Source organism: Vulpes vulpes, chromosome 9, assembly GCF_048418805.1.
Source record: "Vulpes vulpes isolate BD-2025 chromosome 9, VulVul3, whole genome shotgun sequence".
Taxonomy (NCBI): Eukaryota; Metazoa; Chordata; class Mammalia; order Carnivora; family Canidae; genus Vulpes; species Vulpes vulpes.
The window spans coordinates 52,414,937-52,441,932 of record NC_132788.1 but is presented as its reverse complement, the minus strand read 5'-3'; the positions used below and the strand labels follow the sequence as shown (position 1 = coordinate 52,441,932).

Genomic DNA, 26,996 nt, shown 5'->3' with positions numbered 1-26,996 from the left:
CATCTAGGCCTTTAATCCATATTTTTTTTGTAATAATAAATTTATTTTTTATTGGTGTTCAATTTGCCAACATACAGAATAACACCCAGTGCTCATCCCGTCAAGTGCCCACCTCAGTGCCTGCCACCCAGTCACTCCCACCCCCCGCCCTCCTCCCCTTCCACCACCCCTAGTTCGTTTCCCAGAGTTAGGAGTCTTCCATGTTCTGTCTCCCTTTCTGATACCCATTTTGATTTTATTTTTGTGTATGGTGTAAGTGGTCCAGTTTCATTCTTCTGCATGTAGCTGTCCAGTTTCTCCTAATACCATTTATTGAAGAGACTGTCTTCCCCATTGTATATTCTTTCCTCCTTTGTCACAGATTGATTGACCATATAATCATGAGTTTATTTCTGGGCTCTCTATTCTGTTCCATTTGTCTATGTGTCTATTTTGTGCCAGTATCTTACTATTTTGATTATAGCTTTGTAGTATATCTTGAAATCTGGGATTGTGATAGTTCCAGGTTAGTTTCTCTTTCTCAAGATTGCTTTAACTATTTGAGGTATTTTGTGGTTCTATATAAATTTTAGTATTCTATGAAAAATGAATATGGTATTTTGAAAAATGTCATTGGTATTTTAATTGTGTTGAATCCATATATTGTTTTGAGGAGTATGGATATTCTAACAAGATTAATTCTTCCAATCCATGAGCATGGGATGTCTTTTATTTGTTAGTGTCATCCTCAATTTCTCTCATCAATGTTTTATAGTTCTCAGAGTTTAGGTCTTCTCCTTGGTTAAATTTATTCCTAGGTATTTTAGTCTTTTTGGTACAATTCTAAATGGAATTGTTTTTTTTTTAATTTCTCTTTCTGCAACTTCATTATTAATGTATAGAAATGCAACTGATTTCTGTGCATTAATTTTGTATCCTGCAACTTTACTGAATTCATTTATTCCAATAGTTTTTGGGTGGAGTCTTTATGGTTTTCTGTGTATAGTATCACATCTGTAAATTGTTTTTCTTTTTTTTTTTATAAGATTTTATTTATCTATTCATGAGAGACAGAGAGGCAGAGACACAGGCAGAGGGAGAAGCAGGCTCCATGCAGGGAGCCTGATGTGGGACTCGATCCCGGGACTCCAGGATCAGGCCCTGGACCCCAGGCAGGCACTAAACTGCTGAGCCACCCAGGGATCCCCTGAAAATTGTTTTTAATCCCCCAAACTACTCAAACTTTCATCTGAGAGTACTTTGTTCTATCATTCTCATTTTATAGCTATCAAGATGAGCAATTTCTCATGTTCACTTTTCATTACCTCTTCTCTTAGAAAAGGAGAATTAGGGGATTATGAATAAATAAATAAATAAATAAATAAATAAATAAATAAATAAATAAATATTTTTTTAAAAAAAGAAAGAAAAGGAGAATTAGTGATGTTGAAACTCCTTTCTTTTTGAAAGAGGATGGCAGTGTTCCCCAGAGGCAAAAACACATCATGCTTATTCAGCATCACTATTTATTAGGGAAATGCAAATCAAAACCACAATGAGCTGTGTCGCCTCTCACTGGTTAGATTGGCTATTATTTTTTAAAAAAATAAAAAATAAAAAAAAAGTGTTGGAGCAGATGTGGGAAAAGGGAACCTTCATGCACTGTTGGTGGGAATGTAAATTGATGCAGTCACTGTGGAAAACAATATGAATATTTCTCAAAACATTAAGAATAATACTACCATATGACCCAGCTATTCCACTTCTGAGTATTTATCCAAAAAATATGAAAACACTAAATCAAAAAGATATATCACCCTTATGTTGATTGCAGCATTGTTTACAATAGCCAAGATATGGAAGCAACCTAAGTGCCCATTGATAGACAAATGAATAAAGCAGCATTGTGTACACACACACACACACCCCAGTGGAATGCTAGTAAGCTATATAAAGGATTGCAATTTAGCTATTTGCAAAAACATGAATGGATAAACTTGAGGGTGTTATGTTTAGTGAAGTGAGTCAGGAGGAGAAAGACAAAAAAACATGACTTCACTCATATGTGGAATCTAAAAAGAAAACAAAACAAATGAGAAAAGAAAAGAAAAACTTATAGACACAAAGAATAGATTGGTGGTTACCAAAGGGCAGAGGGTTGGGAGGGATTAAATGGACGAAGGGTGTCAAATGTATGGTGGTGGATGATAACTAGACTTTCAGAGGTGATCACTTTGTAATGAATACAGATTTTATATAATGTTATACACCTAAAGCATATATTAAATACCAATTTTACTTCAATTTAAAAATAAAACAGGGATCCCTGGGTGGCGCTGCAGTTTGGCGCCTGTCTTTGGCCCAGGGCACGATTCTGGAGACCCGGGACCGTGTCCCACGTCGGGCTCCCGGTGCATGGAGCCTGCTTCTCCCTCTGCCTGTGTTTCTGCCTCTCTCTCTCCCTGTGTGACTATCATAAATAAATAAATTAATTAATTAAAAATAAAAATAAAACAAAATACATCATGCTTTTAATAAAGAATTAGAGATCCAGGGACACCTGCGTGAATCAGTCCATTGAGCAACCAATGCTTGGTTTCAGCTCACATCATGAGATTAAGCCCCTGTGTTCTGCACTAGTGGGGTCTCCTTGAGCTTCTTTCCCTCCACCCTTCCCCATGTTTGTGTGTTCTCTCACTCTCTCTACAATAAATCTTTAAGAAAAAGAACCAGAGTTACTAATAATATACCAACTATGATGATCTATAAGATCTTTTTTTTTTTTTTTTAATTAATTTATTTATTTTTATTTATGATAGTCACACAGAGAGAGAGAGAGAGAGGCAGAGACACAGGCAGAGGGAGAAGCAGGCTCCATGCACCGGGAGCCCGACGTGGGATTCGATCCCGGGTCTCCAGGATCGCGCCCTGGGCCAAAGGCAGGCGCCAAACCGCTGCGCCACCCAGGGATCCCGATCTATAAGATCTTATATGATCTTATATAAGATCTTATAAGATCTTATATGATCTTATATAAGATCTTATAAGATCTTATATGATCTTATAAGAACAAAAATCTTCCCATTACATACTCAAAAAAATCATAATGTAGAATAATTTTAAGTAGTGATAATAAAAATACCTGTACCAGTTTTTAATATTTTACCACTATTATAGAAGAACATCATCATTTAAAAAGTTGTATTTTAGGGGCACCTGGGTGGCTCAGTGCTTAAGCATCTGCCTTTGGCTCAGGGCGTGATCCTGGAGTCCCGGGATCAAGTGCCACATTGGGCTTCCTGCATGGAGCCTGCTTCTCTCTCTGCCTGTGTTTCTGCCTCTCTCTCTCTCTCTCTCTCTCTCTCTCTCTGTTTCTCTCATGAATAAATAAATAAAATCCTTTTAAAAAATCATATTTTAGAAGGGGAACATAATGCTGGCAGAAAAACAAAACTCACAAATCAAGCTTTTCTTCTGTCTCTAGCTTTCTTCTCATATCTTTACTCTGGTTTTGGTCTCAAGGTTTATGAGCTATGCTGTATAAGATACTTAACTCAAAAGGTTTATAACCTGGTGTGTGTGTGTGTGTGTGCGTGTGTGGCTTTGGTCATGAAATTACATTCTAGGATGTTCTCTCACAGGAAACAGGGGATCCTATACGATTTTCCCTACATGTAGTGGAATACCAGGTCATGGAACCCAACCGTGTATACTTTTATTATCTCTGATCTTCTTAGGGAGCTGACTGGTGGATAGTTTTAATCTTGATTGTTGCATTCTGAGTGAAAGAGGATCTTTTTCTTGGCCCTTCTGGCTTCTGAGTTTTCTTTCTCCCTGACTCTCATCTTTGGAGACTTCTCCTAAGTCAGGGATCTAGGAACTGACAGCCCTGTTCATTGGATTTCAACATCTTTTAGTTAGATGCTATGATGGTTAATTTTATATATCAACCTGAGTGGATCACAGAGTGCCCAGATATTTTGTCAGATATTATTCAGGATGTTTCTGTGATGGTGTTTTGGGTGAAGTTGACATTATTTTTTTTAAGATTTTATTTATTTATACATGAGAGACACAGAGAGGCAGAGACATAGGCAGAAGCAGGCTCCCTGTGGGGAGCCCGATGTTGGACTCGATCCCAAGACCCTGGGATCTTGATCTGAGCCAAAGGCAGTACTCAACTGCTGAGCCACCCAGGCATCCCTGAAGTTGACATTTAAATTGGCAGACTCTGAGTACAGCAGATTGTCCCTTATAATGTGGGTGGGCCTTATCCAATCAGTTGAAGGCCTGGACAGAACAAAAGGCTGACTCTCCCCACTCCTAGCAAGAAAAATTCTGCAACAGATGGCTTTCAGACTCAAAGTGGAACATCTGCTCTTCTTAGTTCTCCAGATCAATGGCCTGATGGCCTTTGGACTTGAACTATAGCCTTAGCTCTCCTGGGTCTCCAGCCTGCCTGCCAGTCTTGCAGATTTTGGACTTGCCAGCATCCATCCATAACAGCACAAGCTAATTCTTTATTCTGTTTCTTTCTCTGGAGAACTCTAACTAATACAGATGCCCTGTTCTCATTCTTTGATGATTTATCAGGCAGGTACTCTGGCCTACTCCATTCTCATATCTTGATATGTCTGAGACACATGGCCTTTCTCCTTGCCCAGCCTGGAAAGAGAAAACCCTTGTACAAGTGTCTATCCTAGCAGCTGTCATATGTCAGGCTTCAAATTGTGGGCACCTCAAGGACAAAAAGCATTCCTTCTTTTCATATCCATACTGCCCACCATATCAGTCATCGCAAGGTCCAAGAATTTGGACCATTGCAAGGTCTGCACAATTCTCCATCAGACTAGGACACTTAGCTTACATGATATTAGTTTCAATAGGAGAAAAGACAAAAAAAAATCATAAATAATCTAATACTAAAAAATCAGGAAATGACAGTAAATGATCACATGTAATGATATATTACCATGATTAAAATGTCAAATAATGTTTAGTACTTTGAGATATTTTCAGGATATTAAATGAAAAATACAAAAATACCAAGAGAAGGGTCAGAAATAGACCAGAATACACAAGGATTTTAGAACATGATAAAGGTGGCAGTTTAATTCAGTGGAGAAAAGATGGTTTCTGTTCATTGGAAAGAGTCTTCTCTTTCTTATAGAACCTGTGCTACAGATCAGTGACTCCATGATTAGGGGAAATGCAGAGCCCTGAGAGTAGAGAGGGAAGGAAGGGAGACTTCACTCTTCTGCCACATGGGCAGGCATGCAGCTTTGGTACTTGAAAGACTGGGACAAGAGTGAGGTAAGTGGCCTCACACACATGGCCTGGTCTCATTCACCTTGGCCTAATTCTGGCCTGTTGATCTTGTCTTTATTTAAAGTGATATTTTATTTATCATGGATTTTTTGGAATTAATTTTGGATTTTTAAAAACATACTGCTTTATTTTACCAAAATAAAAAGTTTTTGGACAGCAAAGTAAACCAACAACAGCACTAAAAGGCAACCTACTGAATGGGAGAACATATTTGCAAAGAATACAGCCATTAAGGGGTTAATATTCAACATATGTAAAGAACTTATAGAACTCAACCCCTCAAAACCAAACAATCCAATTAAAATGGGCAGAGGACCTAAATTGACATTTTTCCAAAGAAGACATGCAGATGGCCAACAGATACACGAGAAGATGCTCAACATCACTAACCATTAGGGAACTGCAAGTTAAAACCACAATGAGATATCACTTTATACCTTTCAGAATGGCTAAGTTAAAAAAGATGAGAAAAAATAAGTGTTTGTGAAGATGTGGAGAAAAAGGAACCCTTGTGCAATTTGGTGGAAAGGCAAACCAGCAGCTTCTCTTGCCAGCAGCATCACGGAGGAGTTGAACAGTGCCTCTTCAATAAATATCCAATAAATATTTTTTGAATACTTATTGAATGAGTGAGTAGAGTGAGAACCAAGAGCCCTGTCTTGAAGTGACTCAGAAGAAATGTTCTCAAATTTGGTGGAAAATAGTATGGAGGTTCTTCAGAAAACTAAAAATAGAATTACCATATGATCCAGTAATTCCACTACTGGTTATTTACCCAAAGAAAGTGAAAGCACTCACTCCAAAAGAAATATGCACCTCTGTGTTTATTTCAGTATTAATTACAATAGCCAAGGTATGAAGGCAACCCAAGTGTCCATTGATAGATGAATAGATAAAGAAGAGGTGGTATATATACATACAAGGAGTATTAGTCGTAAAAAGAATGACATCTTGCCATTTGTGACAACAGGAATGGACATAGAAGGCATTCTGCTAAGTGAGATAAGTCAGAGAAAGACAAGTACCATATGATTTCACTCATGTGGAATCTAAAAAACAAAATAAATGAATAAACAAAAAGCAGAAAAGGACCCATAAACGCAGAAAACAAGCTAATGGTTGCCAGAGGGGAAGAGGGTGGAGGGGAGGGCAAAATGAGTGAAGGGAAGTGGGAGATACAGGCTTCCAGTTATGAAATGAATAAGTCATGGGAATACAAGGTACAGAATGGGGAATATAGTCAATTAAGAGAAAAGAACAAAAACCCACACATATTGCTTTAACCTATCATTCATATGGATTACTGAATTTTTTGGCACCCTCCCCCCCACTAAGTTTTGCACCCAAGAGGAATGCTTCCTGAATGTCAATCCTGCCCAGCTTGGGAGAAACCAGGGGCTTCTCTTGCCAGCAGTACCAGAGAGGAGTTGAATGGTGCCTGACCATAGCAGGTATTCAATAAATATTTTTGGAATACTTGTTGAATAAATGAGTAGGCTGAGAACTAAGAGACAGACCTGTCTTGAAGTGACTCAGAAGAGATGTTCTCAACTTACTGACCTCCTTGCCTACGGGTCCTTGTGAGATTTTAACAGGCAGCCTTACATAGGCACTGTGAGATTTCACGTACACGGATACTGAAAGGCAAAAGTGACTATAAGACACTTAAGGAGACAGTGGCTTAAAGCAGAAGGAACAAGAGAAATTAGAATAGGAAACCTCTGTGGAGGGTGTACTCAGGGATGTCATAGAAGAAAACTTTATTAAAAATAAAATGAGGGCAGCCCCGGTGGCGCAGCAGTTTAGCGCCGCCTGCAGCCCAGGGTGTGATCCTGGAGACTCAGGATCGAGTCCCACATCAGGCTCCTTGCATTGAGCCCGCTTCTCCCTCTGCCTGTGTCTCTGTCTCTCTCTCTCTCTCTGTGTGTGTGTGTGTGTGTGTGTGTCTCATGAATAAATAAATAAAAATCTTTAAAAAATAAAAAAATAAAATGAGAACACTACGTAGATGTCATTGGAACAGTCACTCAGGTGTTTCTGGAACTAAAACATTATTCTAGGGATGCCTAGGTGGGTCAGTGTTTGAACATCTTCCTTTGGCTCAGGGCGTGATCCTGGGGTCCTGGGATCAAGTCCCACATCAGGCTCCCCACAAGGAGGCTGCTTCTCCCTCTGCCTGTGTCTCTGTTTCTCTGTCTCTCATGAATAAATAAAATCTTTTAAAAAAATAAATAAATTATTCTAGAACTTAAAAGAATTCCCAATTTAAAAATTCAACAGAAGACTTGGAAAAGTGAATGGTCACTGTGAAAAACACAAATTCATCCCCCCAATATATAGAAATGAATATGGTAGGAGAAAAAGTAGGGGTCATGGGAGACAGTTATGACGGGCTTAAAATAAATAATCAGGGATCCCTGGGTGGCGCAGCGGTTTGGCGCCTGCCTTTGGCCCAGGGCGCGATCCTGGAGACCCGGGATCAAATCCCACATCAGGCTCCCGGTGCATGGAGCCTGCTTCTCCCTCCACCTGTGTCTCTGCCTCTCTCTCTCTCTCTCTCTCTGTGACTATCATAAATAAATAAAAAATTAAAAAAAAATTTTAATAAATGATCAAAGGTCCCAAAGGGGCAAAAAAAAAAAAAAAAAAAACCAAACAATAACACATAGACCAGAAATAATAATCAAATTAATAATAGAAGAATATCTTTCTGAAGAAGACAGCAACTCGAGTCTTCAAATTGAAAAGCGTCATTATCTCACAGGCAGGAAAATGAGGAGGGATATACACCCAGAATCTCTGACCTGATAGAATTTCTGAACTTCAAGGATAATGAGAAAATCTTATAGGTTCCAGGCAGACAGAACAGATCACTTACAAAGGCAGAAGTAGTCTAGTGTTGGACTTGCTTAGACCCTTCCCTTCCCAATCCATGACCAGGCAAAACTACATGCCTAATTAAATCCATAGCTTTCCTACTCTCCCATTTGGTTTTGCCTCTGAATGGGGCTGGAGTATTGCTCCTCTGACTTCACTTTAATTGCATGGGGTGGGGGGGGTGGTAGCGCCTGGGTGGCCCAGTGGTTGAGGGTCTACCTTTGGCCCCGGGTGTAACCCCGGGGTCCAGGGATTGAGTCCTGCATGGGGCTCCCCATAGGGAGTCTGCTTCTCCCTCTGCCTCTGTCTCTGCCGCTGTGTGTCTTCCATGAATAAATAAAATTTTTTTTAAAATTACACATCGGGAAACTTCAAGCAGGCCAGGCAATCAGTATCCTAGTGTGTTCGTAACTCCAACCACCTCTCTCTTCTTCTAGTCTTGCTTCCTCCTCTGAGAAAACCAAAGCAGTTCCAGAGAACGTTTGCAGATTCCCGTCACAAAAATTCATCTGCCTCACATACTCTGCTCTCCTCTGATAATAGCCACATCTCTGACCCTCTCTTGCGCATTCTCTCAGCTTCTCAAGGACATCACTCAAGCAGGTCTCCCGTCTCTCTCACTGCTATCAGTACTCAAACATACTTTTTTTTTTTTCCACCTGGAAAACAAATCAACAAGCAACCCAAACTCCGTTGACCTCACTTTCCCTTCCTGTTACCAGCCTATTTCTTTGCTCTCCTTTGCAGCAAAGTCCTCAAAGGAGTTGTCTATGTTCCCTACCTACAATTCCTCTCTTTCTCTTTTAAAACTGCTCCATTCAGACTTGTCCTGTCCCCCAGCACCCCCAACCCCCCTCCCCCCATTGCAGGCACTCTTGTCAAGGCTGCCAAATAACTCCACGTGGTAAAAGCAGTGAGCCATATTCAGTCCCATGGACTTGACCCGTGGGCAGAATTTTACACCGGCTTTTTCCTTCTCCCTGATATACCGTGTTTTCTTAGCTTCCAGGACACCATTCTCTCCTGGTTGTCCTATCTCACTAGTGCTCCTTCTCTGTCTTCTTTGCTGTGCCTTTTCTTCTCCTTACTTGTGTTAATCTGGTCTAAATTAATAATCTTATCCTCTTAATGGAGGCTGTCCAACCTCACAGGGTGTTAGGCATTATTTGGGACAAGATTTTCCTTTGACAGGGGCACCTGGATGGCTCTGTTGCTGAGCATCTGACTTTTAATCACAGGGTCGTGAGTTAAAGCTCCATGTTGGGGCTACTTTAAAAAATTTTTTTCTTTCGATTAAAAAGTATTGAGAAATAGCCTCATCAGTAAATGAATCAAAAAATAAAATCTCTGTCAAGTAGCAAAAATAACAAAAATGATAATGTCTAATATAGACACAACTATTTGGCCTTGGAAAGAAGACCAATCTGCAGGTGGCACTGCATCCTTGTTAAGTTCCCAGTATGCAGCAAGCTGCCTAAAATGTGTGCAAACTCTTTAAGGCAGTAATTCTATTTTGGGAAGACACTCTAAGAAAATAATCCTTAAAGGCCCAAAAATATATCAGTTGTACAAGTACTACTATAGGTGTTCCATTTATAATGTAAACTATGTAAATGAGAGAGGCAGTGACAGAAGCCCAGCAGGTTCTAGCAGCATCCATGGACCAGTTTGTGGCACAGAAAAATTATGGAAGATCTGTATACTAAATTCATGAGGTCCGTGTTGATATTGAAAATGTTTAAATGACAATGATCTTAATGGGGAAGAAAGAGGGGCACAAGGTAATACTTTTTTTAAAAGATTTCATTTGTTTATTCATGAGAGACACAGAAAGAGGCAGACAGAGGCAGAGGCGGAGCGAGAAGTAGGGTCTCTGAGGGGAGTCTGATGTGGGACTTGGTCCCAGTACCCGGGATCACGCCCTGAGCGGAAGGCGGACGGTAAACCGCTGAGCCACCCATGTACTTTCATATTGATCGCAGCTGTATAAAAAAAAAACAGTTCAGGCGATAAAACTTTAATCGAAAAGTCACAGTATCAATAGCTACAACCTTTAATGAACGTGTCAGCACGCTGGGCATCGACGAGGAAACGGCACACATGTGCAGGAATAATGCTCCGTAAGGAAGTCCAGGCTGCGGCCCGCGTCCCCCAAAGTCCCCACCGCCCTCCACCCTAAGCTTCGGGCTGCAGAGCCGCGCCCAAGGCCGACAAAGCGCGGCGTGGACGCGCCCGCCGAGCTCAGGCCGCCCGCCCGCCAGGGGGCGCTCCCGCAGGACCCCGGGTCCTGGGCCGCCTCCCCGCCCGGCCTCCGCCCCGCCCGCCGCCAGGGGGTGCCGCAGGCTGCGCGGCGCTCGGCTCGCCGCCCCGGAGCGCCCGCGCGGGCGAGCGGCGAGGCCGGCCGGCGGCTGCCATGGACCGGTTCGTGTGGACCAGCGGCCTCCTGGAGATTAACGAGACCCTGGTGATCCAGCAGCGCGGGGTGCGCGTCTACGACGGCGAGGAGAAGGTAGGGGCGGGCTCCCGGACGGCGCGCGGTCTGGCCGCCGCGGGGCCTCCATCCGGGCGCTCGGGCCGCGGAGCCCGGGAGCGGCGGCGACGGCAGCCCTGGGCCGCGGCGGGCCCCGGTGAGTGACGCCGCCGTGACCCGGGGTGCGGCGGGGCGCCCTGCAGGGGTTTCCGAGAAGCGTGTCCGGGCCTCGCCGGGCTCTTCCCCCGCCCCGCACCCTCGCCTTTTTTTTTTTTTTTCTGGAATGACTTTGGAAAGGAGTCTTGAGCGTGCGTTTTGTGAAGCGACGTGGTAGGTCGTGCTCGTCCTCCAGGCACCGCGGGGAGGGGAGGGGACGCGCCGGCTGGCGGACTCGCGTCCCACCGCGGCCGCGCGGAGCCGCCTGCGCTCGGCTGAGGCTGCGCCCCGCGGCAGATGCGCGCCCCCGAGGCGCGGGCCGGGGCGGGCCGGGGCGGGCCGGCGCGGGGAGGGAGGCCGCGCTGTTCCGGACGCGGGCGACCCCGGAAGACCGGGGGCTGGGGTCCCAAGGACCGTCCTCAGCGTCCCGGCGAAGCCGGAAGGGCTTCTAGGGCGAGGGGGCGGGGGAAGGAGGGAGGTGCTCCGTGCGGGAGAAGCAGGTGCCCCGGCCCTGGACAGCCCGGCTGGCCTTGGCCGCAGCTGATCTCCAGAGCGGTCAGGCCGTATCTTCTGGAAAAGTCTGGCCCTTCACTCCTCAGGGCCAGTGGTCTGCAGGCCTCCAGGGAAGGAGCTGGGTTCTGTGCACACCGAGGGGACTTGGGTCAGCCAGCAAGGAGGGCACAAGCTTGAGGCAAGTCAGCCGTTAAGACTGCTTGGAGGGCTGGGGGGAAACTACTAACCCCTTCTGGGTGAAGCTGTAAGTTGGAATCAGAAGAGTGCTAAAAACCCGCTTGTTCACCAGCATTTTTAGTTTCCAGAAGTTTTCACTTGCTGTCTCTTCTTCGTGGTCTTGTTGATGAAACTTGCCTCTGTACGTTTGCGTTTGTTCCTTGACGCATAGCTTTTCCTGGTCGGTGCCTGCAGACGCTTGAGACTTCCTTCCTCCTAGGTCGTGGAGGACAGGGGTCACCCAGCTATCCAGGGGCACAGTTGATGTGACGTAGGACCCAGGTGTTCTGCCTCCCTGAGGGTATTTTCCGTGTACTCTGTTGTCTCCATGACCAAGACAAGGTCTTTTTCTTAAAATAACTTGCTTAGATTTACTCCATTTCCTGCCTCAGCACTTTTATGAGCTTGACCTCAAATTAGGTTTGCGTCGTTTGGTCGCAGTGACTAGCTAAACGTTTTTCTGACAAGCTAAATGTTTGAACATTTCAAACACCTTCAAACTTTTGTAAATGGGAAGCGTAATCAAATTACCCTCTTTCAGCTGGTTTGATTATGCCTCCCTCTCAGAATTGAATGCTGAGAATCATAGATTGGCCTTCAAAGACTCCCTAAAGACAATCCCCTGCTGGAAGTCACACTTTTGCAGGATCCCACACTACTTCTTTTAGCGGACAAGTAGATGTAGTTATCAGAGGATTAATCAAAAGGTATCGGGGAAAATTTAGTTAAGACACTTTGATCTACTGAAGAATTCTTTCTTTTTTTTATTTATTCATAGAGAGAGACACACACACACACACAGAGACAGACACAGGCAGAGGGAGAAGCAGGCACCATTACAGAGAGCCTGACGTGGGACTCGATCCCAGGACTCCAGGATCACGCCCTGGGCTGCAGGCGGCGCTAAACCGCTGCGCCACCCCCACCGGGGCTGCCCTACTGAAGAATTCTTTTTTCTAATTTTTTTTTAAAATTTTTATTTATTTATGATAGTCACAGAGAGATAGAGAGAGAGGCAGAGACGCAGGCTCCATGCACCGGGAGCCCGATGTGGGATTCGATCCTGGGTCTCCAGGATCGCGCCCTGGGCTAAAGGCAGGCGCCAAACCGCTGCGCCACCCAGGGATCCCCCCTACTGAAGAATTCTTAACTGTGGTAAAAGCTGAGGGTAGCGAGGGAGGGATGTCCTGCAATTGAAGCAGAAATCAGACAAGCCTGCTGAGCTCCATCTAATGGTCACTGGCTGAGCTGTCCCCTGTGTGGCTGAGGGCTCGGTTGATTCCTCGGGGAAAGCCCCATATCCTGGCTTTTTCCATCTGCTGGAAGGCTTCCAGCCTTTACCTGAAGATTCTGGGAATCTCTTATCAGCTTCCAGATGTGATCAAGTCCTCTTTCAGTATCTTTCACTGGCTCCCTTGGTCTAGGGCATTCCAGTCCAGTCTACTTAGCCTTCATGGCTTTGCATCCCCCAACACATTCCTCAGGCAAGTGTGCATATGGCTGTCTACTAGACAGGTGGACGCCCCTGGAGGGCAGAAAGTGTGCCTTACTTGTTCTTGTATCTTTTGGCTCATTGTGGGTGTAAAATACATTTAAAAAAAAAAAAAAAGACTTGAATAATTTGAGCACCTACTATGTGCCAGGAGCTTTACATATAACCTCATTTAATCCTCTCAGTGGACATATGAGATACTTTATGGATGAGAAAATAACTCTTAGTGACTTGCTGGGGACCTGGGTGGCTCAGCCATTGAGTGCCTGACTTTGGCTCAGGGCATGATCCCGGGGTCCTGGGATGGAGTCCCACATCTGGCTTCCCGCAGGGAGCCTGCTTCTCCCTCTGCCTGTGTCTCTGTCTCTCTCTCTGTGTTTCTCATGAACAAATAAATAAAATCTTAAAAAAAAAAGAGAGAAAACTCTGACCTGAGGTCACACACGTGGTATTGGGTGGAACCACAGTACTGCTTTTCCCACTGCCCAAACACCCAAGTGTCTCATGAGAATAAATGTGTGCTTGCTTGTTTCTACAGGCATAGTTTTCATGGGCCCCTTATGGCTGGATAGTATGTTGTTTTCTTAAGCAGCATAGACAGGTCATTTGTTTAAATCCACAGAAGCTTCTATAGCCTCAGCTAATTTAAAAATAAAATGAAAGCAGGATAGTAATGTATAATAAAGTGGCAGGTTGGCAGCATATTCCAGGAGACTTAGAAAATGTCTGTTTTCTTTCATCTAGCTCTTTCACTTTTAGGAATTTACCCTTGAGAAATAATCAGAGATACATAAAAATATAATGAATGAGGATGCTTATCTCAGCATTTTTATATATATTCTACATTATTACATAGAAAATTGGGAGCAATCTGAATGTCTACCAAAGGGTTTAGTTAATTAAATATGACAGGCCTTAATCAACATGAAGGCTTGCTAATGAAGGGCCACCAATTGAAAAACAGCAAGTTATAAAACTATAAATATGATGACTTCATTTTATTTAAACATTATTTACACATGCACACATATGTATACATATGTATATATATGTATGGGTATATACACATCACTCTGGCTGGTATGATTATGAGTGATTTCATTTTCTTTTTTAGACTTAAATTTTTTCCCAAATTTTCTGTGTATTATAAAATAATAATTTCTGTTATAAAACAGAAAAATGCTAAATAATAAAACAAAACAGGGTAAGAGCTTATCCAGCACATGTCTACATTAGATCAACCTTTAAGTAGTTAAAATTATTCTAGCTCTGAGTGGCAGGAGTAAACCAGCCTAAACTTGTCTATCAGGTTTAGCTCATAATCCCTTGGAATCCCTGAAGGGAAGTATTACACAATTTCTTGACTTAAAGCAGCAGCATTTTATGTTTGCACATTGTTAATTAACATAGCAATGGAATATACTCTGCCTTCAGCTTTAAGTTCTCACCCCTATGCTGGAATTTCGGTAAAAGAAAGTGCATTTTCTTAATCAGAACTGTTATGCTGTAATGTAACATCATGTACTCTCAAGTTGATAAAATACTTGTTTTTTATAAAGGGGAAATCTTACTCATTGACAAAAAAGAGGTTTTTAAAGTCTCAAAAGCTCAATTAATTTGGTTTTGCTATAAACATTTGAAGCCAGAATGAATCAAGTGCCAGGAGTATGTATGTTTTACTTCTGATTTTTTATTATTATTATTATTATTATTATTATTATTATTATTAAAGATTTTATTTATTTATTCATGAGAGACGCACAGAGAGAGGCAGAGACACAGGCAGAGGGAAAAGCAGGCTCAATACAGAGAACCTGATGTGGGACCTGATCCCGGGACTCCAGGATCATGCCCTGGGCCCAAGGCAGGTGCTAAACCGCTGAGCCACCCCCGGATCCCCTTTACTTCCGATTTAGTAGAAAACATGGAATTCATCAAGTGTTTTCTCTGAGGTGTTGAAATAGTTTTGTGGAATGATCTCTTAACAGAGTTTTTTAGACTAGATAGTTCATTAGGTCTCTTATCACTAAAGCTTATAACCATATTGATGATTACTAACATATTGCTAGTAGAGTCATACCTTGCTCTTAGAAAACAATTTTTAAAAATTCATATTAAAACTGTACTGCTTATCGATTATACAAAGAGTTTTTCTGACAGAAACAGTATTTCTGTGTATGTTTGACTTAACAAAAAATTTATATACACTCCAGATTACAGGAAATTGTTATATATGTTTCTAACAATTTTTAAATTTTTTTACTAAACAAATAATAAAGCTGTTAAATATGGACAAGCCAAAAGAAGAAACTTGAAATAATAGTAATCCTGCTACCATAAACTTTGGCACATTCTCTATGTGTTTGTGGCTGTGTGTATAATTATGCTATGTATACTACTTTGAAACCTACTTTTTTATTTGTTAATATCATGAGTATCTTGTAATATATTAAATCTCAATTTGCATACTTAATTAATTTCATGATTATTTTTACTTAAAAATGAAATATAACAATGTTCTAATTGGTTATTCATGTGATAGACATTTGTAACCACATTCTTTTATTTTATTTATTTATTTATTTATTTATTTATTTATTTATTTATTTATTTTTAACCACATTATTTTAAATTCCAAAGGATTATTTCTGATAAACTGGACCCTAGTGAAAATGCTTTCCTTTGAAGTTATTTTTTAATTAAAGGATTTTTAAATTTTGAGTGTAGTTGACACACAATGTTCTGTTAGTTTGGGGCGTACAACATACATAGTGATTTGACTGGTTTATGTACTATGCTGTGTTCACCACAACTGTAGCCACCACCTGTCCTAATGTGAATCTGGTATCATTGATCATATTCCTTTTGTTCCCATGACATTCCTTCTGTAACAGGAAGCCCTTAAATCTCACTCCCCTTCACCCGTCTTGCACGCACCTTCTCTTCCCTCTCTGAATTTGTCTTGCAAGGTAGCCTTAAAATGGGACCAACTTTTAACTTTTGAAATAACTAATTACTCCTTAGAAAAGGATACAAATAAGTCCTACCTTAGGACAAATTCTACTTCCTAGTAATTACAGTTAATAGAAGCTTCCAATATATTTCTTGATCTTAACGCAAATGAAGGGATTTGATATCTTATCTCTTGGGTTTCAGCTCTAAAATTTGCTCATTTTATATAATTTTCAATGCATAATAATAAATGATGAGGATTAAGGGTTTGGTCCTAAAGACATAGATGGCATTTTTTGTGTGTGTGATTGTATTATAGTTTTTTTAAATATTTTTTATTTTTTAAAGATATCTTTCTTTTCTTTAAAGATTTTATTTATTCATTCATTCATTCATTCATGAGAGACACAGAGAGAAGGCAGAGACATAGGCAGAGGGAGAAGCAGGCTCCTCGCAGAGAGCCTAATGTGGGACTCGATCCCAGGGATCATGCCCTGAGCCGAAGGCAGACGCTCAACTACTGAGCCACCCAGGCATCCCTAAAAATAGTTTTTACACTTTATTACATTTTTATTTTGAGTAGGTGACATGATCCCATGACAAAAGTCCCCAAAGCCCAAAAAGTCTACAGTTAAAATCTCCATTTCACCTTTGTCTCTTTGTCACTCAGTAGCCCCTCAGAGGCTACCAGGGCATCATTCTAGAGAACTGTGCATATGTATCATGCATAGGTATTTGTATAAAGTAGATTGTATTTCCTTATTTAAAATGCAAATTTGTAATAATACTATGCATACAAAGTTCTGAATCTTGCTTTTTTTTTTTCACTTAATCTATGTGGAGAATTTACCATATTTCATCAATTCTAAATGCCCATTCTCACCCCTTCCCCCCACATTTTAACAACTGAATCAGAATGCATATATCTCACAATGTATTTTGGGGTATATGGAGATTATCTATCCAATTACATTCTATGTGATATGCTGTAAAGTTGCTTGCTTTTGTCCGCTAACTCTTGTAGAATTCTATGATAGTCCATATAGTTCTTCCTCATTCTTTTTTAACGTCTGTATGGATTCCACAGTATGAATGTATCATACTTGACTTAACCACTAGCCTGTTTTTACACATCTAGGTTGTTTGCGATTTTTTTTCATAATTTTATTAAGGCTGTACGTATATGTGTGTGTGGGACTTGATCCCGGGGATCACGCCCTGAGCTGAAGGCAGACGCTCAACTACTGAACCATACACACACACACACACACAAGACGTATATGGCTTATGAAGTGTGTAGCATTGTTTCTCCTTAATTTGTGGTAAGCCTAATTCTCAAATGTTTTTACGATTAACTTACTATTGTGTAATTCATGAGGAATAAAATCTGAACCACATTGATATACATCATTAATGTTCTGTGATGATCTTCTCTTTCTAGATAAAATTTGATGCTGGCACCCTCCTTCTTAGTACGCACCGACTAATTTGGAGAGATCAGAAAAATCATGTAAGATAAAGGGTTTTTTTTTTTTTATCTGTTCTAGGTTTTAAATCACTGAGGTCCTTTATCTCTTTCTTTCTTAACTAAAAAATGTGATAAATTTCCATTTTCAGAATGTTAAAAGAACGGTCTCATGTGATCTCTCTGAATGGAGTACAGATAGAGGACTTCGGGGTTGTCCCTCATTTGCTGAATAGAGAGAGAATCATGGTCACTCGTGTTTGTTTGTTTGTTTTTAAAGATTTTATTATTCATGAGAGACAGAGAGAGAAAGGCAGAGAGAGACACAGGCAGAGGGAGAAACAGGCTCCATGCAGGGAGCCCGACGTGGGACTCCATCCTGGGTCTCCAGGATCAGGCCCTAGGCTGAAGGCAGTGCTAAACTGCTGAGCCACCTGGGCTGCTCTCACTCCTGTTTTTAAACCCCAGTGAGAATATAAATATACCCCATATCTGAATGTTTTATGTGTAATGGGAACAACAACAAACCATTTGTTGTCAGGGATCCTCAGAGTAACCTGTTTCTGAGAATCTGAAGGATAGGTCTGCAGGGGAGTACATGCTTTTACCTAGATATTGAGAAGAATAGCCTCTAAGTCACTCAGCAAAAGGAGAAAACTCCTTGTTTTTTCATTTCTAGGAAGAGAGAACAAGTTATATATATAAAGCTATTTTTATTCCAAAGAGCTTAACTTCAAAGTGTATGTGTATGTAAATTTCAGTGTTGCCAAGTAAAATAAACAATCTATTTTATTTTCATAATTGCTGCACCCTTCACCATGAAATTTTAATTTTATAGGCAAACTATATACTGTACTGAGGCTCTTTGGTTTTTTGTTGTTGTGTGTTTTTTTTAAATATTTTATTTAATAGAGAGAGAGCACAAGCAGGGGGAAGGGCAGGGAGAAAAGGAGAAGCAGACTCCCTGATGAGCAGGGAGCCCACGGAACTTGATCCCAGGTCCCTGGGATCATGTGATCTGTACTGAGGGCAAATGCTTAATCGACTGAGCCACCTAAGTGCCCCTGTACTGAGGCTTTATGAAAGGCCACTAATTATTGCAAAATCTGACTCTCTTTGGCCCCCCAAAATCAGTCTTTGTTCCCTTAGTGGTGGTATTATCCTTGTTGGTAATACATACCTACACCTATTAATGGTGTCTAATTCTTTTAAAAGAAGTATATATTTAGGAAAGAAGTCTTTGTTGGAAGGATAGGTATCCTTAAAACATTTATAAATTAATCTTAGTATAATTTTTTGATTATCATATAAAGAGACTAATTTAGAAATCCTTAGACCTATTAAATGCCAGTCATTTATAATAACTTAAAAATAAATGTGCTAATAAAGGGAACCTATATCAGTATTTTCTGTTAAAAATGGTGAATGAAATACAGAAAATTTAAAAAGAAAAAAGATCACCTGTACAGCACACTCCTTAAAGTTGTTTTGATTTACCTGTTCTGTTCTTTTTTTGGTTTGGTAGTTACAGTGGCTTTTAAACCTCTAATGTTGGGACACCTGGGTGGCTCAATGTTTGAGCATTTGCCTTCAGCTCAGGTCGTGATCCCGTTGCCCCAGGATCGAGTCCCACATCAGGCTCCCTGCCTGCTTCTCCTTCTGTCTCTGCCTCTCTCTGTGTCTCTCATGAATGAATAAATAAAATCTTTAAAAAAATAAACCTCTTATGTTTTTCTATGCAGCAAAATGCCACCGCAGTACTATTTTCATTCCATTTCTCCTTCAGCTTATTTAAGGAATAAAATCATTTTATTATTTTTAAAATTGTTTTATTATTAAGTACCTCAAAAGTATATGACACTCTTAAATACTATAAAACCAAGGTTTCTGACAAAGAGTCTTATGAATCCTGTTTGTGTGGTTTCCTTCTAGGAGTGCTGCATGGCCATTCTTCTTTCCCAAATTGTGTTCATTGAAGAACAGGCAGCTGGAATTGGGAAAAGGTGAGGTGTCTACAGTGCAGTCTTGATTCACAAAAATGTTCCAGTCAAGTTGTCATTATTAACTCAGTAGATTTACTGCTGTGCCATGATTGCCTGTTTGGGAATGAATCTAATGATTGTACAATTAGATTGTAATAATCTAAACTATTATTTATAATCATTGGTCAGGAGCTCCCCTAAGAAGACGTTTCCTACATTAAACTCAGGGATAAATGGAAGTCATTCTTACAGCACAAATGAAGCATTAAGGTTTGCTATAGTATCCTTGGGTCAAAATAAATAAATGTTGGGCAGCTGTCATTGCATGTATTTCCAGAGACTTTCGCTTTGATGTGTCTGTGTATCTAGTACTTAAAATCAGAAGTGATTCATCTGAGAAAAATGACTGACTTTACTCCTATTTCTAGTTGATCATTAATTTTCTACACTTTGACTTTTTCAGGTATCAGTGTTAAATAGAGTATCATGATAGTTATTGTCCAAATTGGGATGTTTATAGTAGTAACAGGAGGCGCTGTTTTTTATTTTATTTTTAAGATTTATTTATTTGAGAGAGAGAATGGGTGCACTCACATGTGTAGGGGGAGGGGCAGAGGCAGAGAGTCTATCAAGCTGACTTCCCACTGAACTTGGAGCCCAGTGCAGAGCTAGGACTCAGCGTTTGATCCCATGACCCATGAGATTGTGACCTGAGCTGAAACCAAGTCTGGTGTTTAACCAGCTGAGCCACCCAGGTGCCATGGGGCTGCTGTTTATAATTGGACCAAGGAAGCATAAAATGAGACAGTTTTAAGCAAACCAGGATATGTGATCACCCTCGTTTAAAGCCACATGTTAAAATATTTCTTTTAATCAAGTATGTTAAAAATTCTGGCTTTATATTTTAAGTACATGTAATTGAGGGCAAGTTATGAACAAATATTGCTGATCAGATTTTTTTTTTTCCATGTGGGCCCATTTTGAACTTTAATATAGTTATTTCAGTAGAGGTGAAACAAATGTTGAACTTCCTGGAAATGCAATGCATGCCTTAATCAGAATGTTGTAGCTAGCATGAAAGATTGCTTATTTAACATAAAAGAAACTGATGTTTTAAAAAGATTAATAAAGGCTTAGGTGTTTAGAGTAGACTCTTTCTCCAGTTTCTGTTTTTCCTCTTGTCACTTTTTTCCATCTTACTAAGTTCTTTTTTTTCTAAATGGAGGTTCAGTTAGAAATAACATTGTATGAGTTTCAGGTGTATAACATAATGATTTGATATTTGTATATATTACCTTAAGTTCTACAAAGTAAAACTGGAAGGTGCTCCAGATCATTTGAATTTTCTTCTGCTGTGTCCCAAGAAAATCTAAATTGTATGACAAAAATTATATAAAATATTTACCTTCCCCACTAGTGTCTTATTTTTAAACATCTCCAGTGAGGAAGAATTTAATAATGTATCAGGTTAATTTTTCTCAAATATTCTCTTTAGTTGTCAGCAATTACCATATTTCATTGATTCAGAGTTGCACATATAGTATCACCTTTTAACTTGTCTCAACCCAAGATGCTTCTTTGATTGGGGAGTTTTTAAACTTGAAATATGGTAATCCAATCACCTGCAAAAGAATATATTTAAAAACTGGTCTGGATCATTTATGCTGACTTTGGGATTTTTAAGCTTCATTTTAGTTCTTCATTGAGTTTCCTTTGACAAAATCTGATAGTAGGGCCCAGGCCTTTTTAGTTTTATTTTTTTTTTATTTTTTTATTTTTTTAAATTTTTTTATTTATTTATGATAGAGAGAGAGAGAGAGAGAGAGGCAGAGACACAGGCAGAGGGAGAAGCAGGCTCCATGCACCGGGAGCCCGATGTGGGATTCGATCCCGGGTCTCCAGGATCGCGCCCTGGGCCAAAGGCAGGCGCCAAACCGCTGCGCCACCCAGGGATCCCCTTTTTTAGTTTTAAAAATCAGTTGTGTACTGCTTTGCTTGTTCACCTTAGCCTAATTGTCGTATTTTGTTGCCCTCCTTGACAGTTCATTTCAAACAGTCCTATTACTGTGCTTGCATAGTTTATTTGCTCACCTCATTTAAAGAAGTTCACCACAAAGGAATAGGTGAAGAAGCCTTACAAGTCTGGCCCCAGTTTAATAACCAAAGCATTTATTACACTGAGGAGGCCCCACACATGGTATTTCAATTTGACAGTGACATTTGGGCAATCATAGGGGCCTAAACAAAATAGAGCAATAAATGGATGAATCTGTAATGTGATCATAAAGAAAAAGCTCTAAGCTGCGTATCCAAAGTATTTTGATTGAGGTTTTTGGTTTTGCTAATTTTGGAAGAAGATTATTTATTGAACAGGTGTTGGGGGGGGAGGAACAGGAAAGGGGCTTATGAAACTGAACAAATATAGTGGTATTTTTAATAGCACAGAAGATAATGGTAGTCATAGAGATTTTGGTATTTTGTGTTTCCAGAGCAGCAGTATTTTGAGACTTATTTTTGCTGTTGGATTATCTTCTAGATCATGCTATTGATTGAGCAGCATTTTCCAAAAATGATACTGTAGAATGTTAGTTTTAGATGGTGTTTTAATAAAATGTCAGTTGGCCAGTTTTCACAGATAAGTTTTCATAGTTTGTTTTTAAATGAATAGAGTAGTATGCTTTGGCAGAAATTATAGGTCCCCTGGTAACCTCAGGGATGACTCTGTACATGGAAAGCCTTAATCATAAACCAAAATAATGAACTATCCCAAATTTCGAAAACTCATTTTGAACTTATTTTTTGAAACCACAGTTTTAAATAATCTATAGAGCTAGTAACTTGAACTTCTTGGATCATAGTTTAGAAGTTGTAAGTAGAGGTATTTTTGAAAGATTCATTAATACTGAATTAATACAGAGTTTAAAAGGATTCCTTTCAGGATGTCCTTTGTTTATACATGAATTTTAAAAGTGAATTGAGATATATTAAAGGTTATGAAAATAGAATTAGTGATTCTTAAAAGGTAATTAAATTCACTACATTTATACTTCAGTGCCAAAATAGTGGTTCATCTTCACCCACCTCCATCCAACAAAGAACCTGGTCCGTTCCAGAGTAGTAAGAACTCCTACATCAAACTATCCTTCAAAGAACATGGCCAGATTGAGGTAGGAAGCATGTCCTCATTTTTGTTTTTGTTGTTCTTTGTTAATATGCTGTAAATTGATACTGTACAACATACCAGGTTTCACCATATTTTTCAATTAAATTTTTATGGTATCTTAAGCCTTATCAGTAGAAAATACGAAGTTTAAGTTTTGGGAACAGGAAACAGGAGGGTGTGGTCCCAAGGAAAAAGCAGAAGCTAGAAATACAGTAAGTCATGCCATTAGGCTACTAGTAAATTTTTCAGTGGCTTAGTTAAAGAGGCAGAGTATAATGCAGTGAAATGTGACAATATCTCAGTATCTAATAGCTCACCAGCCTTAAATCAGGAAGTCTTTCTTCCTTGATGCCACACAAATCTAATCACTTACGTACTTAGTCCATTGTATGATAGTTTACACGTTCTGATTAGTAAGTCGGTATATAAGTATTCTTCAGATATTTACAAATGTGTTTATTTCCACATTGATACCCTAAATTATTTATGTGGGTTTTTTATATGGCACTTCACCCAGTGCTCTTCACACAGTAGGCGCTAAGCAAATATAAGCGACTAACTGAAGTCATTTTCACTGTAGTTAAACAATGTAGTTGATTTTTTGTGAGTGAGGGATGTTTTGGCCTTAATTTCTGGCTTCACGTTTTCACCAGACAAATTATTCTCTGCTTCCTTCATGAATAATGGTTGTATATTTTTCTTGGCACTGTATCTGTTTCACTATAGATTGAAAACAATCCACGTATGTGGGATTGTTTAAAGTAAGTCTATTTATTCAATGTCATTCATCTCTTTGTTGAGAATAGCTCAGTTTATATAGAAGGTCAGTTTCTTTCTTTTTTTTTCCCCCCCCTTTGTGCTTTCTGAAGCTGATCCAAGAAAAGAACTTCCTTTGGTTTCTTTTGATGTCCCTGAGAGTTCTAGGTTTGTTGCAAGATGACTGAACAGACCTTTTCAACTAAAGAAATGTTAAGGAATGATTTGTATGAGGATACTGTAACCTGACTGACTCATTTAAAGTGTGTGTGGACCACAGTTTTACAGGCGTTTATCTGAGGAAATGACACAGAGAAGATGGGAGAATATGCCAGTTTCCCAGTCATTGCAAACAAATAGAGGACCCCAGGTATTGTTGCAACTGTTTCTTAATAGTTCTTTTCCGTTCTGTACTGTATCTTCATTAAGGGAAAAGATTTCTGTGATTATAGAACTTGCCAGAAACAATGATGATATTCTGATTAAAGATTTATTTTCATAGAACCTAATTTAGTGCTCTGCAGATAGTAGACACTTAGCAAAAATAATGACTACTCACCAGAGTCATTCTTGGGGTGGTAGATGTTAGATTCCATTCACTGCATTCTGTCCTTTATAATCATTGTGGCATCTGAGAGAACAGTGCCTCTGAGTGATGTTTTCAGGCCAGTCTAAATTAACCACCACCTATAGATAGGCACTCAAATGTGTGAAAGTAGTTTGTATAATAACTATCAAATACCAAGATTTTAACTACAATTTCTTACATGTTTGAAACCCTATTAAATATCTGATACAAAAAAAAAACTTAAAAAAAAAATCTGATAGAAGTATAATAGCTTGCCAAAGAACAGATACGAATTTAATTTATAACTAAAATACAGAGTAAATTATGCCAGTTAATGTATGTTCAATTTTTTTTTTAAATAATGATTTGAAGATCATTATGTATGACGAGAAACTGACATATTTTGAAAGGAAACTAGATGTAATCATATGCTGGTTTTCTTTGGTTCTTTGTCAGTCCCTTTCTGCCATTGAAAAAACATTGTGGTGGGCTGCAAAAGAGTGTGTCCTTCCTATTTTGTATGTTGTGTTTTCTACTTTTTTCAGCCAGGAAGAATAAGAGCTGTAGGAATTGTAGGCATCGAAAGGAAATTGGAAGAAAAAAGGAAAGAAACTGACAAAAACATTTCTGAGGTAACTCATCCATAAGTTCCAGTCAGCTGTCTTTTTTAGCCATTTGTGTTTATTCTTTTGGAGGTAGCTGTGACTCATTCCATTCTGTGTATTGGAATATATTTAGTTTGCCTGAAGCCATGGTCTCTTATTCTAGGTCATCTTCAGGTTGGCATAATTTAGGCAAAACATGTTTTCAAAACCTTTCCCAAAATGAAATGAAAATGAAATGTTTTCTGTGATGTTAGAAAACATCATGGGTTGTTTTGTGTAAATTTTAAAGTCTAGATGGAGTTGATTGGAGAATACTCCTAATGAATTCTGTATAATTATCTTGGATGTTTGGTTAACTTAGTTGAGGGGAAAATGCTGTTCTGTGGCTGTTAACCTGGCCAGACATCACTGACCGCTCAGGAACCAGACATAGACACAGTAAGAGAGGCACAGATCAGCCCATTCCTTCCACTAGGAGAACAGCCTTGAACATGTGCATCACAGTGTTTCTGCAACTTCATCATAGCTGAGGAAATGCAAGTGGAAGGAAAAGAAGTCTAGTTAAGAAAAGCAGTTATGGATGTTAGATTCTGCAGTCAGCTACTATATCGGAACATGTCATTGGTTTTCCTATGTTTATATAGAAGTGGTCCTGGACTTTTTTTGAAATGACTCTGAAGTAATTCTTCAGTTTTTAATAATACCTTGGAAGTCAAATTCCATTGACTAGTGCTGTTCATAGAATTTCAAAGATGTATATCAATCAAATAAAATCTAAGCTGCAAATGGTTATGAGATATCTGTATTAATGAAGGTTCTCCAGAGAAACAACCAATGGGAGATAAAAAGATATCGGTATACAAAAGTAGGTATCAATCTCTTTCTCTATATTGATATCTAATATAAGAAATTGACTCGTGATTGTAGGGACTGGAAAGTCCCACAATCTGCTACCTACAAGCTAGTGACCCAGGAAAGCTGGTGATAGAATTCCTAATTTGGGTCTGAAGGCCTGAGAACCAGGAGCGCTGATGGTTTAGGTCCAGTCCAAGGGCTGGGTAAGACTTGGCTGCAGCAGTCAAAGCGTGAGTTCTCCCTTCCTCCAACCTTTTGTTCCATGAGGCCCTCTGCTTATTGAATGTTGCCCACCCGCAGTGAGGAGGGCAGTTCTATGTCTGTCTACCAATTCAAAGGTTAACCTCACATGGGAATACCCTCACGGACACATCAATAACGTTTGATCAAAAACCTGGGTACCTCATGATCTAGTCTAGTCAATACATAGAATTAACCATTATAGTACCAATTCTGGGCCCACTAGATTGAAAATATAGATTATCATTGAGAGACCAAGGTCATTTGACCTATTCAATACCCACAGCCTAGATTTTACTGATCTCAGATTTATGGCTAAGTTGTATATGTTCCTCAGCTCTATGTATTTCCTGCAAATTGGCAGCTGGATCCAGAGGCTTGATCAAATTGTGTTTGACCCCTTTGGTGAGACTAGCAGTGATGCTATGTTTTTCCTAAGAAAGCACATCATGTCTTTGTTGATGAGGGCAGCAGTTATTCATGTTCATTGCATAGATCTCCTGGTTCATTGGTGGTTACAAATGGTGATAGTCTAGGATTTATTTTTTATTAGTTGGAATACTTTTTGAAGTGATGCTTCCTTTCATCTATTATTTGGCTACTCAGTGATAATAGTTCATACCGGGAAAGCAAGATGAGTACCATTTTCTTTATCATCAAGATGATAAATTGGTTCCTTATCATCCTCCAATGGCAACTCATTAGAGGTTTTTTTACATATTATTATGAATTTATAGATTTTAATATATTTGATGGATTTCAGTCAGTTGCAATTATTATCCTGTTTAAAGCTCACATTGTCCCATCTGCGGTCAGTGGGAGCCTCTTCAAGTTGGCTCCTGAGTGCTTTTAATGTGACCTGGCAGACTTTGATAGCTTCCTTACTATTTGGTGTGACAGTAGTTCCAGGACCATCTTGTACATTTCCTGCCCCAGATCTGGAATCAGCCATTACCTAAGAAGTCGCTGTTTTTCCTAGATGCCCAAAGGCTCCCCACTAACCTTTTAAAATAAAGCTCAGTAATTTTACTAGAATATGTTGATGAGTTGGTCACTCTGGATTGTTATTCTCAGGTACGCAGTATGCTCTCAGTATTTGGTTCTAGAAATTGTTTCTTTTAACTTAGGGAGTTTTTTCAATTGTATAATTTTTAATAATTGCTTTGATTTTTCTTTTCTTCTGAGACTCCTATTAGTTGTATATTGCAGCTCTGTTGCCTAGTCCCTTTGCAACTTTCAAACCCTTTTTATCTTTAATTTCTTTTTTATTAGGAAATTTTCCTCTTTTTAATCTGTTGTTTCTCTTAAGATAGTATTTGTTGTGTTTATTCATTCTTGTGTTCTAATAGTCTTTATTTCTGAAATGATTTTTTTAAAAG

The 26,996-nt window shown here is 39.6% G+C and overlaps 1 protein-coding gene across 6 annotated transcripts in view; it reads left to right on the top strand.

Moving 5' to 3' along the window:
* The first annotated feature begins 10,511 nt into the window (after window positions 1–10,511).
* VPS36 (vacuolar protein sorting 36 homolog) overlaps window positions 10,512–26,996 on the top strand; it is a 29,839-nt gene continuing 13,354 nt past the window's right edge. For 2 of the 6 annotated variants that reach the window (XM_072720102.1, XM_072720099.1), the window contains exons 1-6: window positions 10,779–10,984; window positions 17,425–17,493; window positions 19,381–19,451; window positions 22,483–22,597; window positions 23,630–23,719; window positions 24,463–24,549. In XM_072720102.1, the coding sequence (XP_072576203.1) occupies window positions 19,390–19,451; window positions 22,483–22,597; window positions 23,630–23,719; window positions 24,463–24,549 (354 nt within the window). In that variant the 5' untranslated portion in view covers window positions 10,779–10,984; window positions 17,425–17,493; window positions 19,381–19,389. Of the gene's footprint in view, window positions 10,694–10,778; window positions 10,985–11,185; window positions 11,502–17,424; window positions 17,494–19,380; window positions 19,452–22,482; window positions 22,598–23,629; window positions 23,720–24,462; window positions 24,550–26,996 lie in introns of those variants that run through there. The other 4 variants (XM_072720103.1, XM_072720098.1, XM_072720101.1 and 1 more) reach the window with 4 other exon arrangements.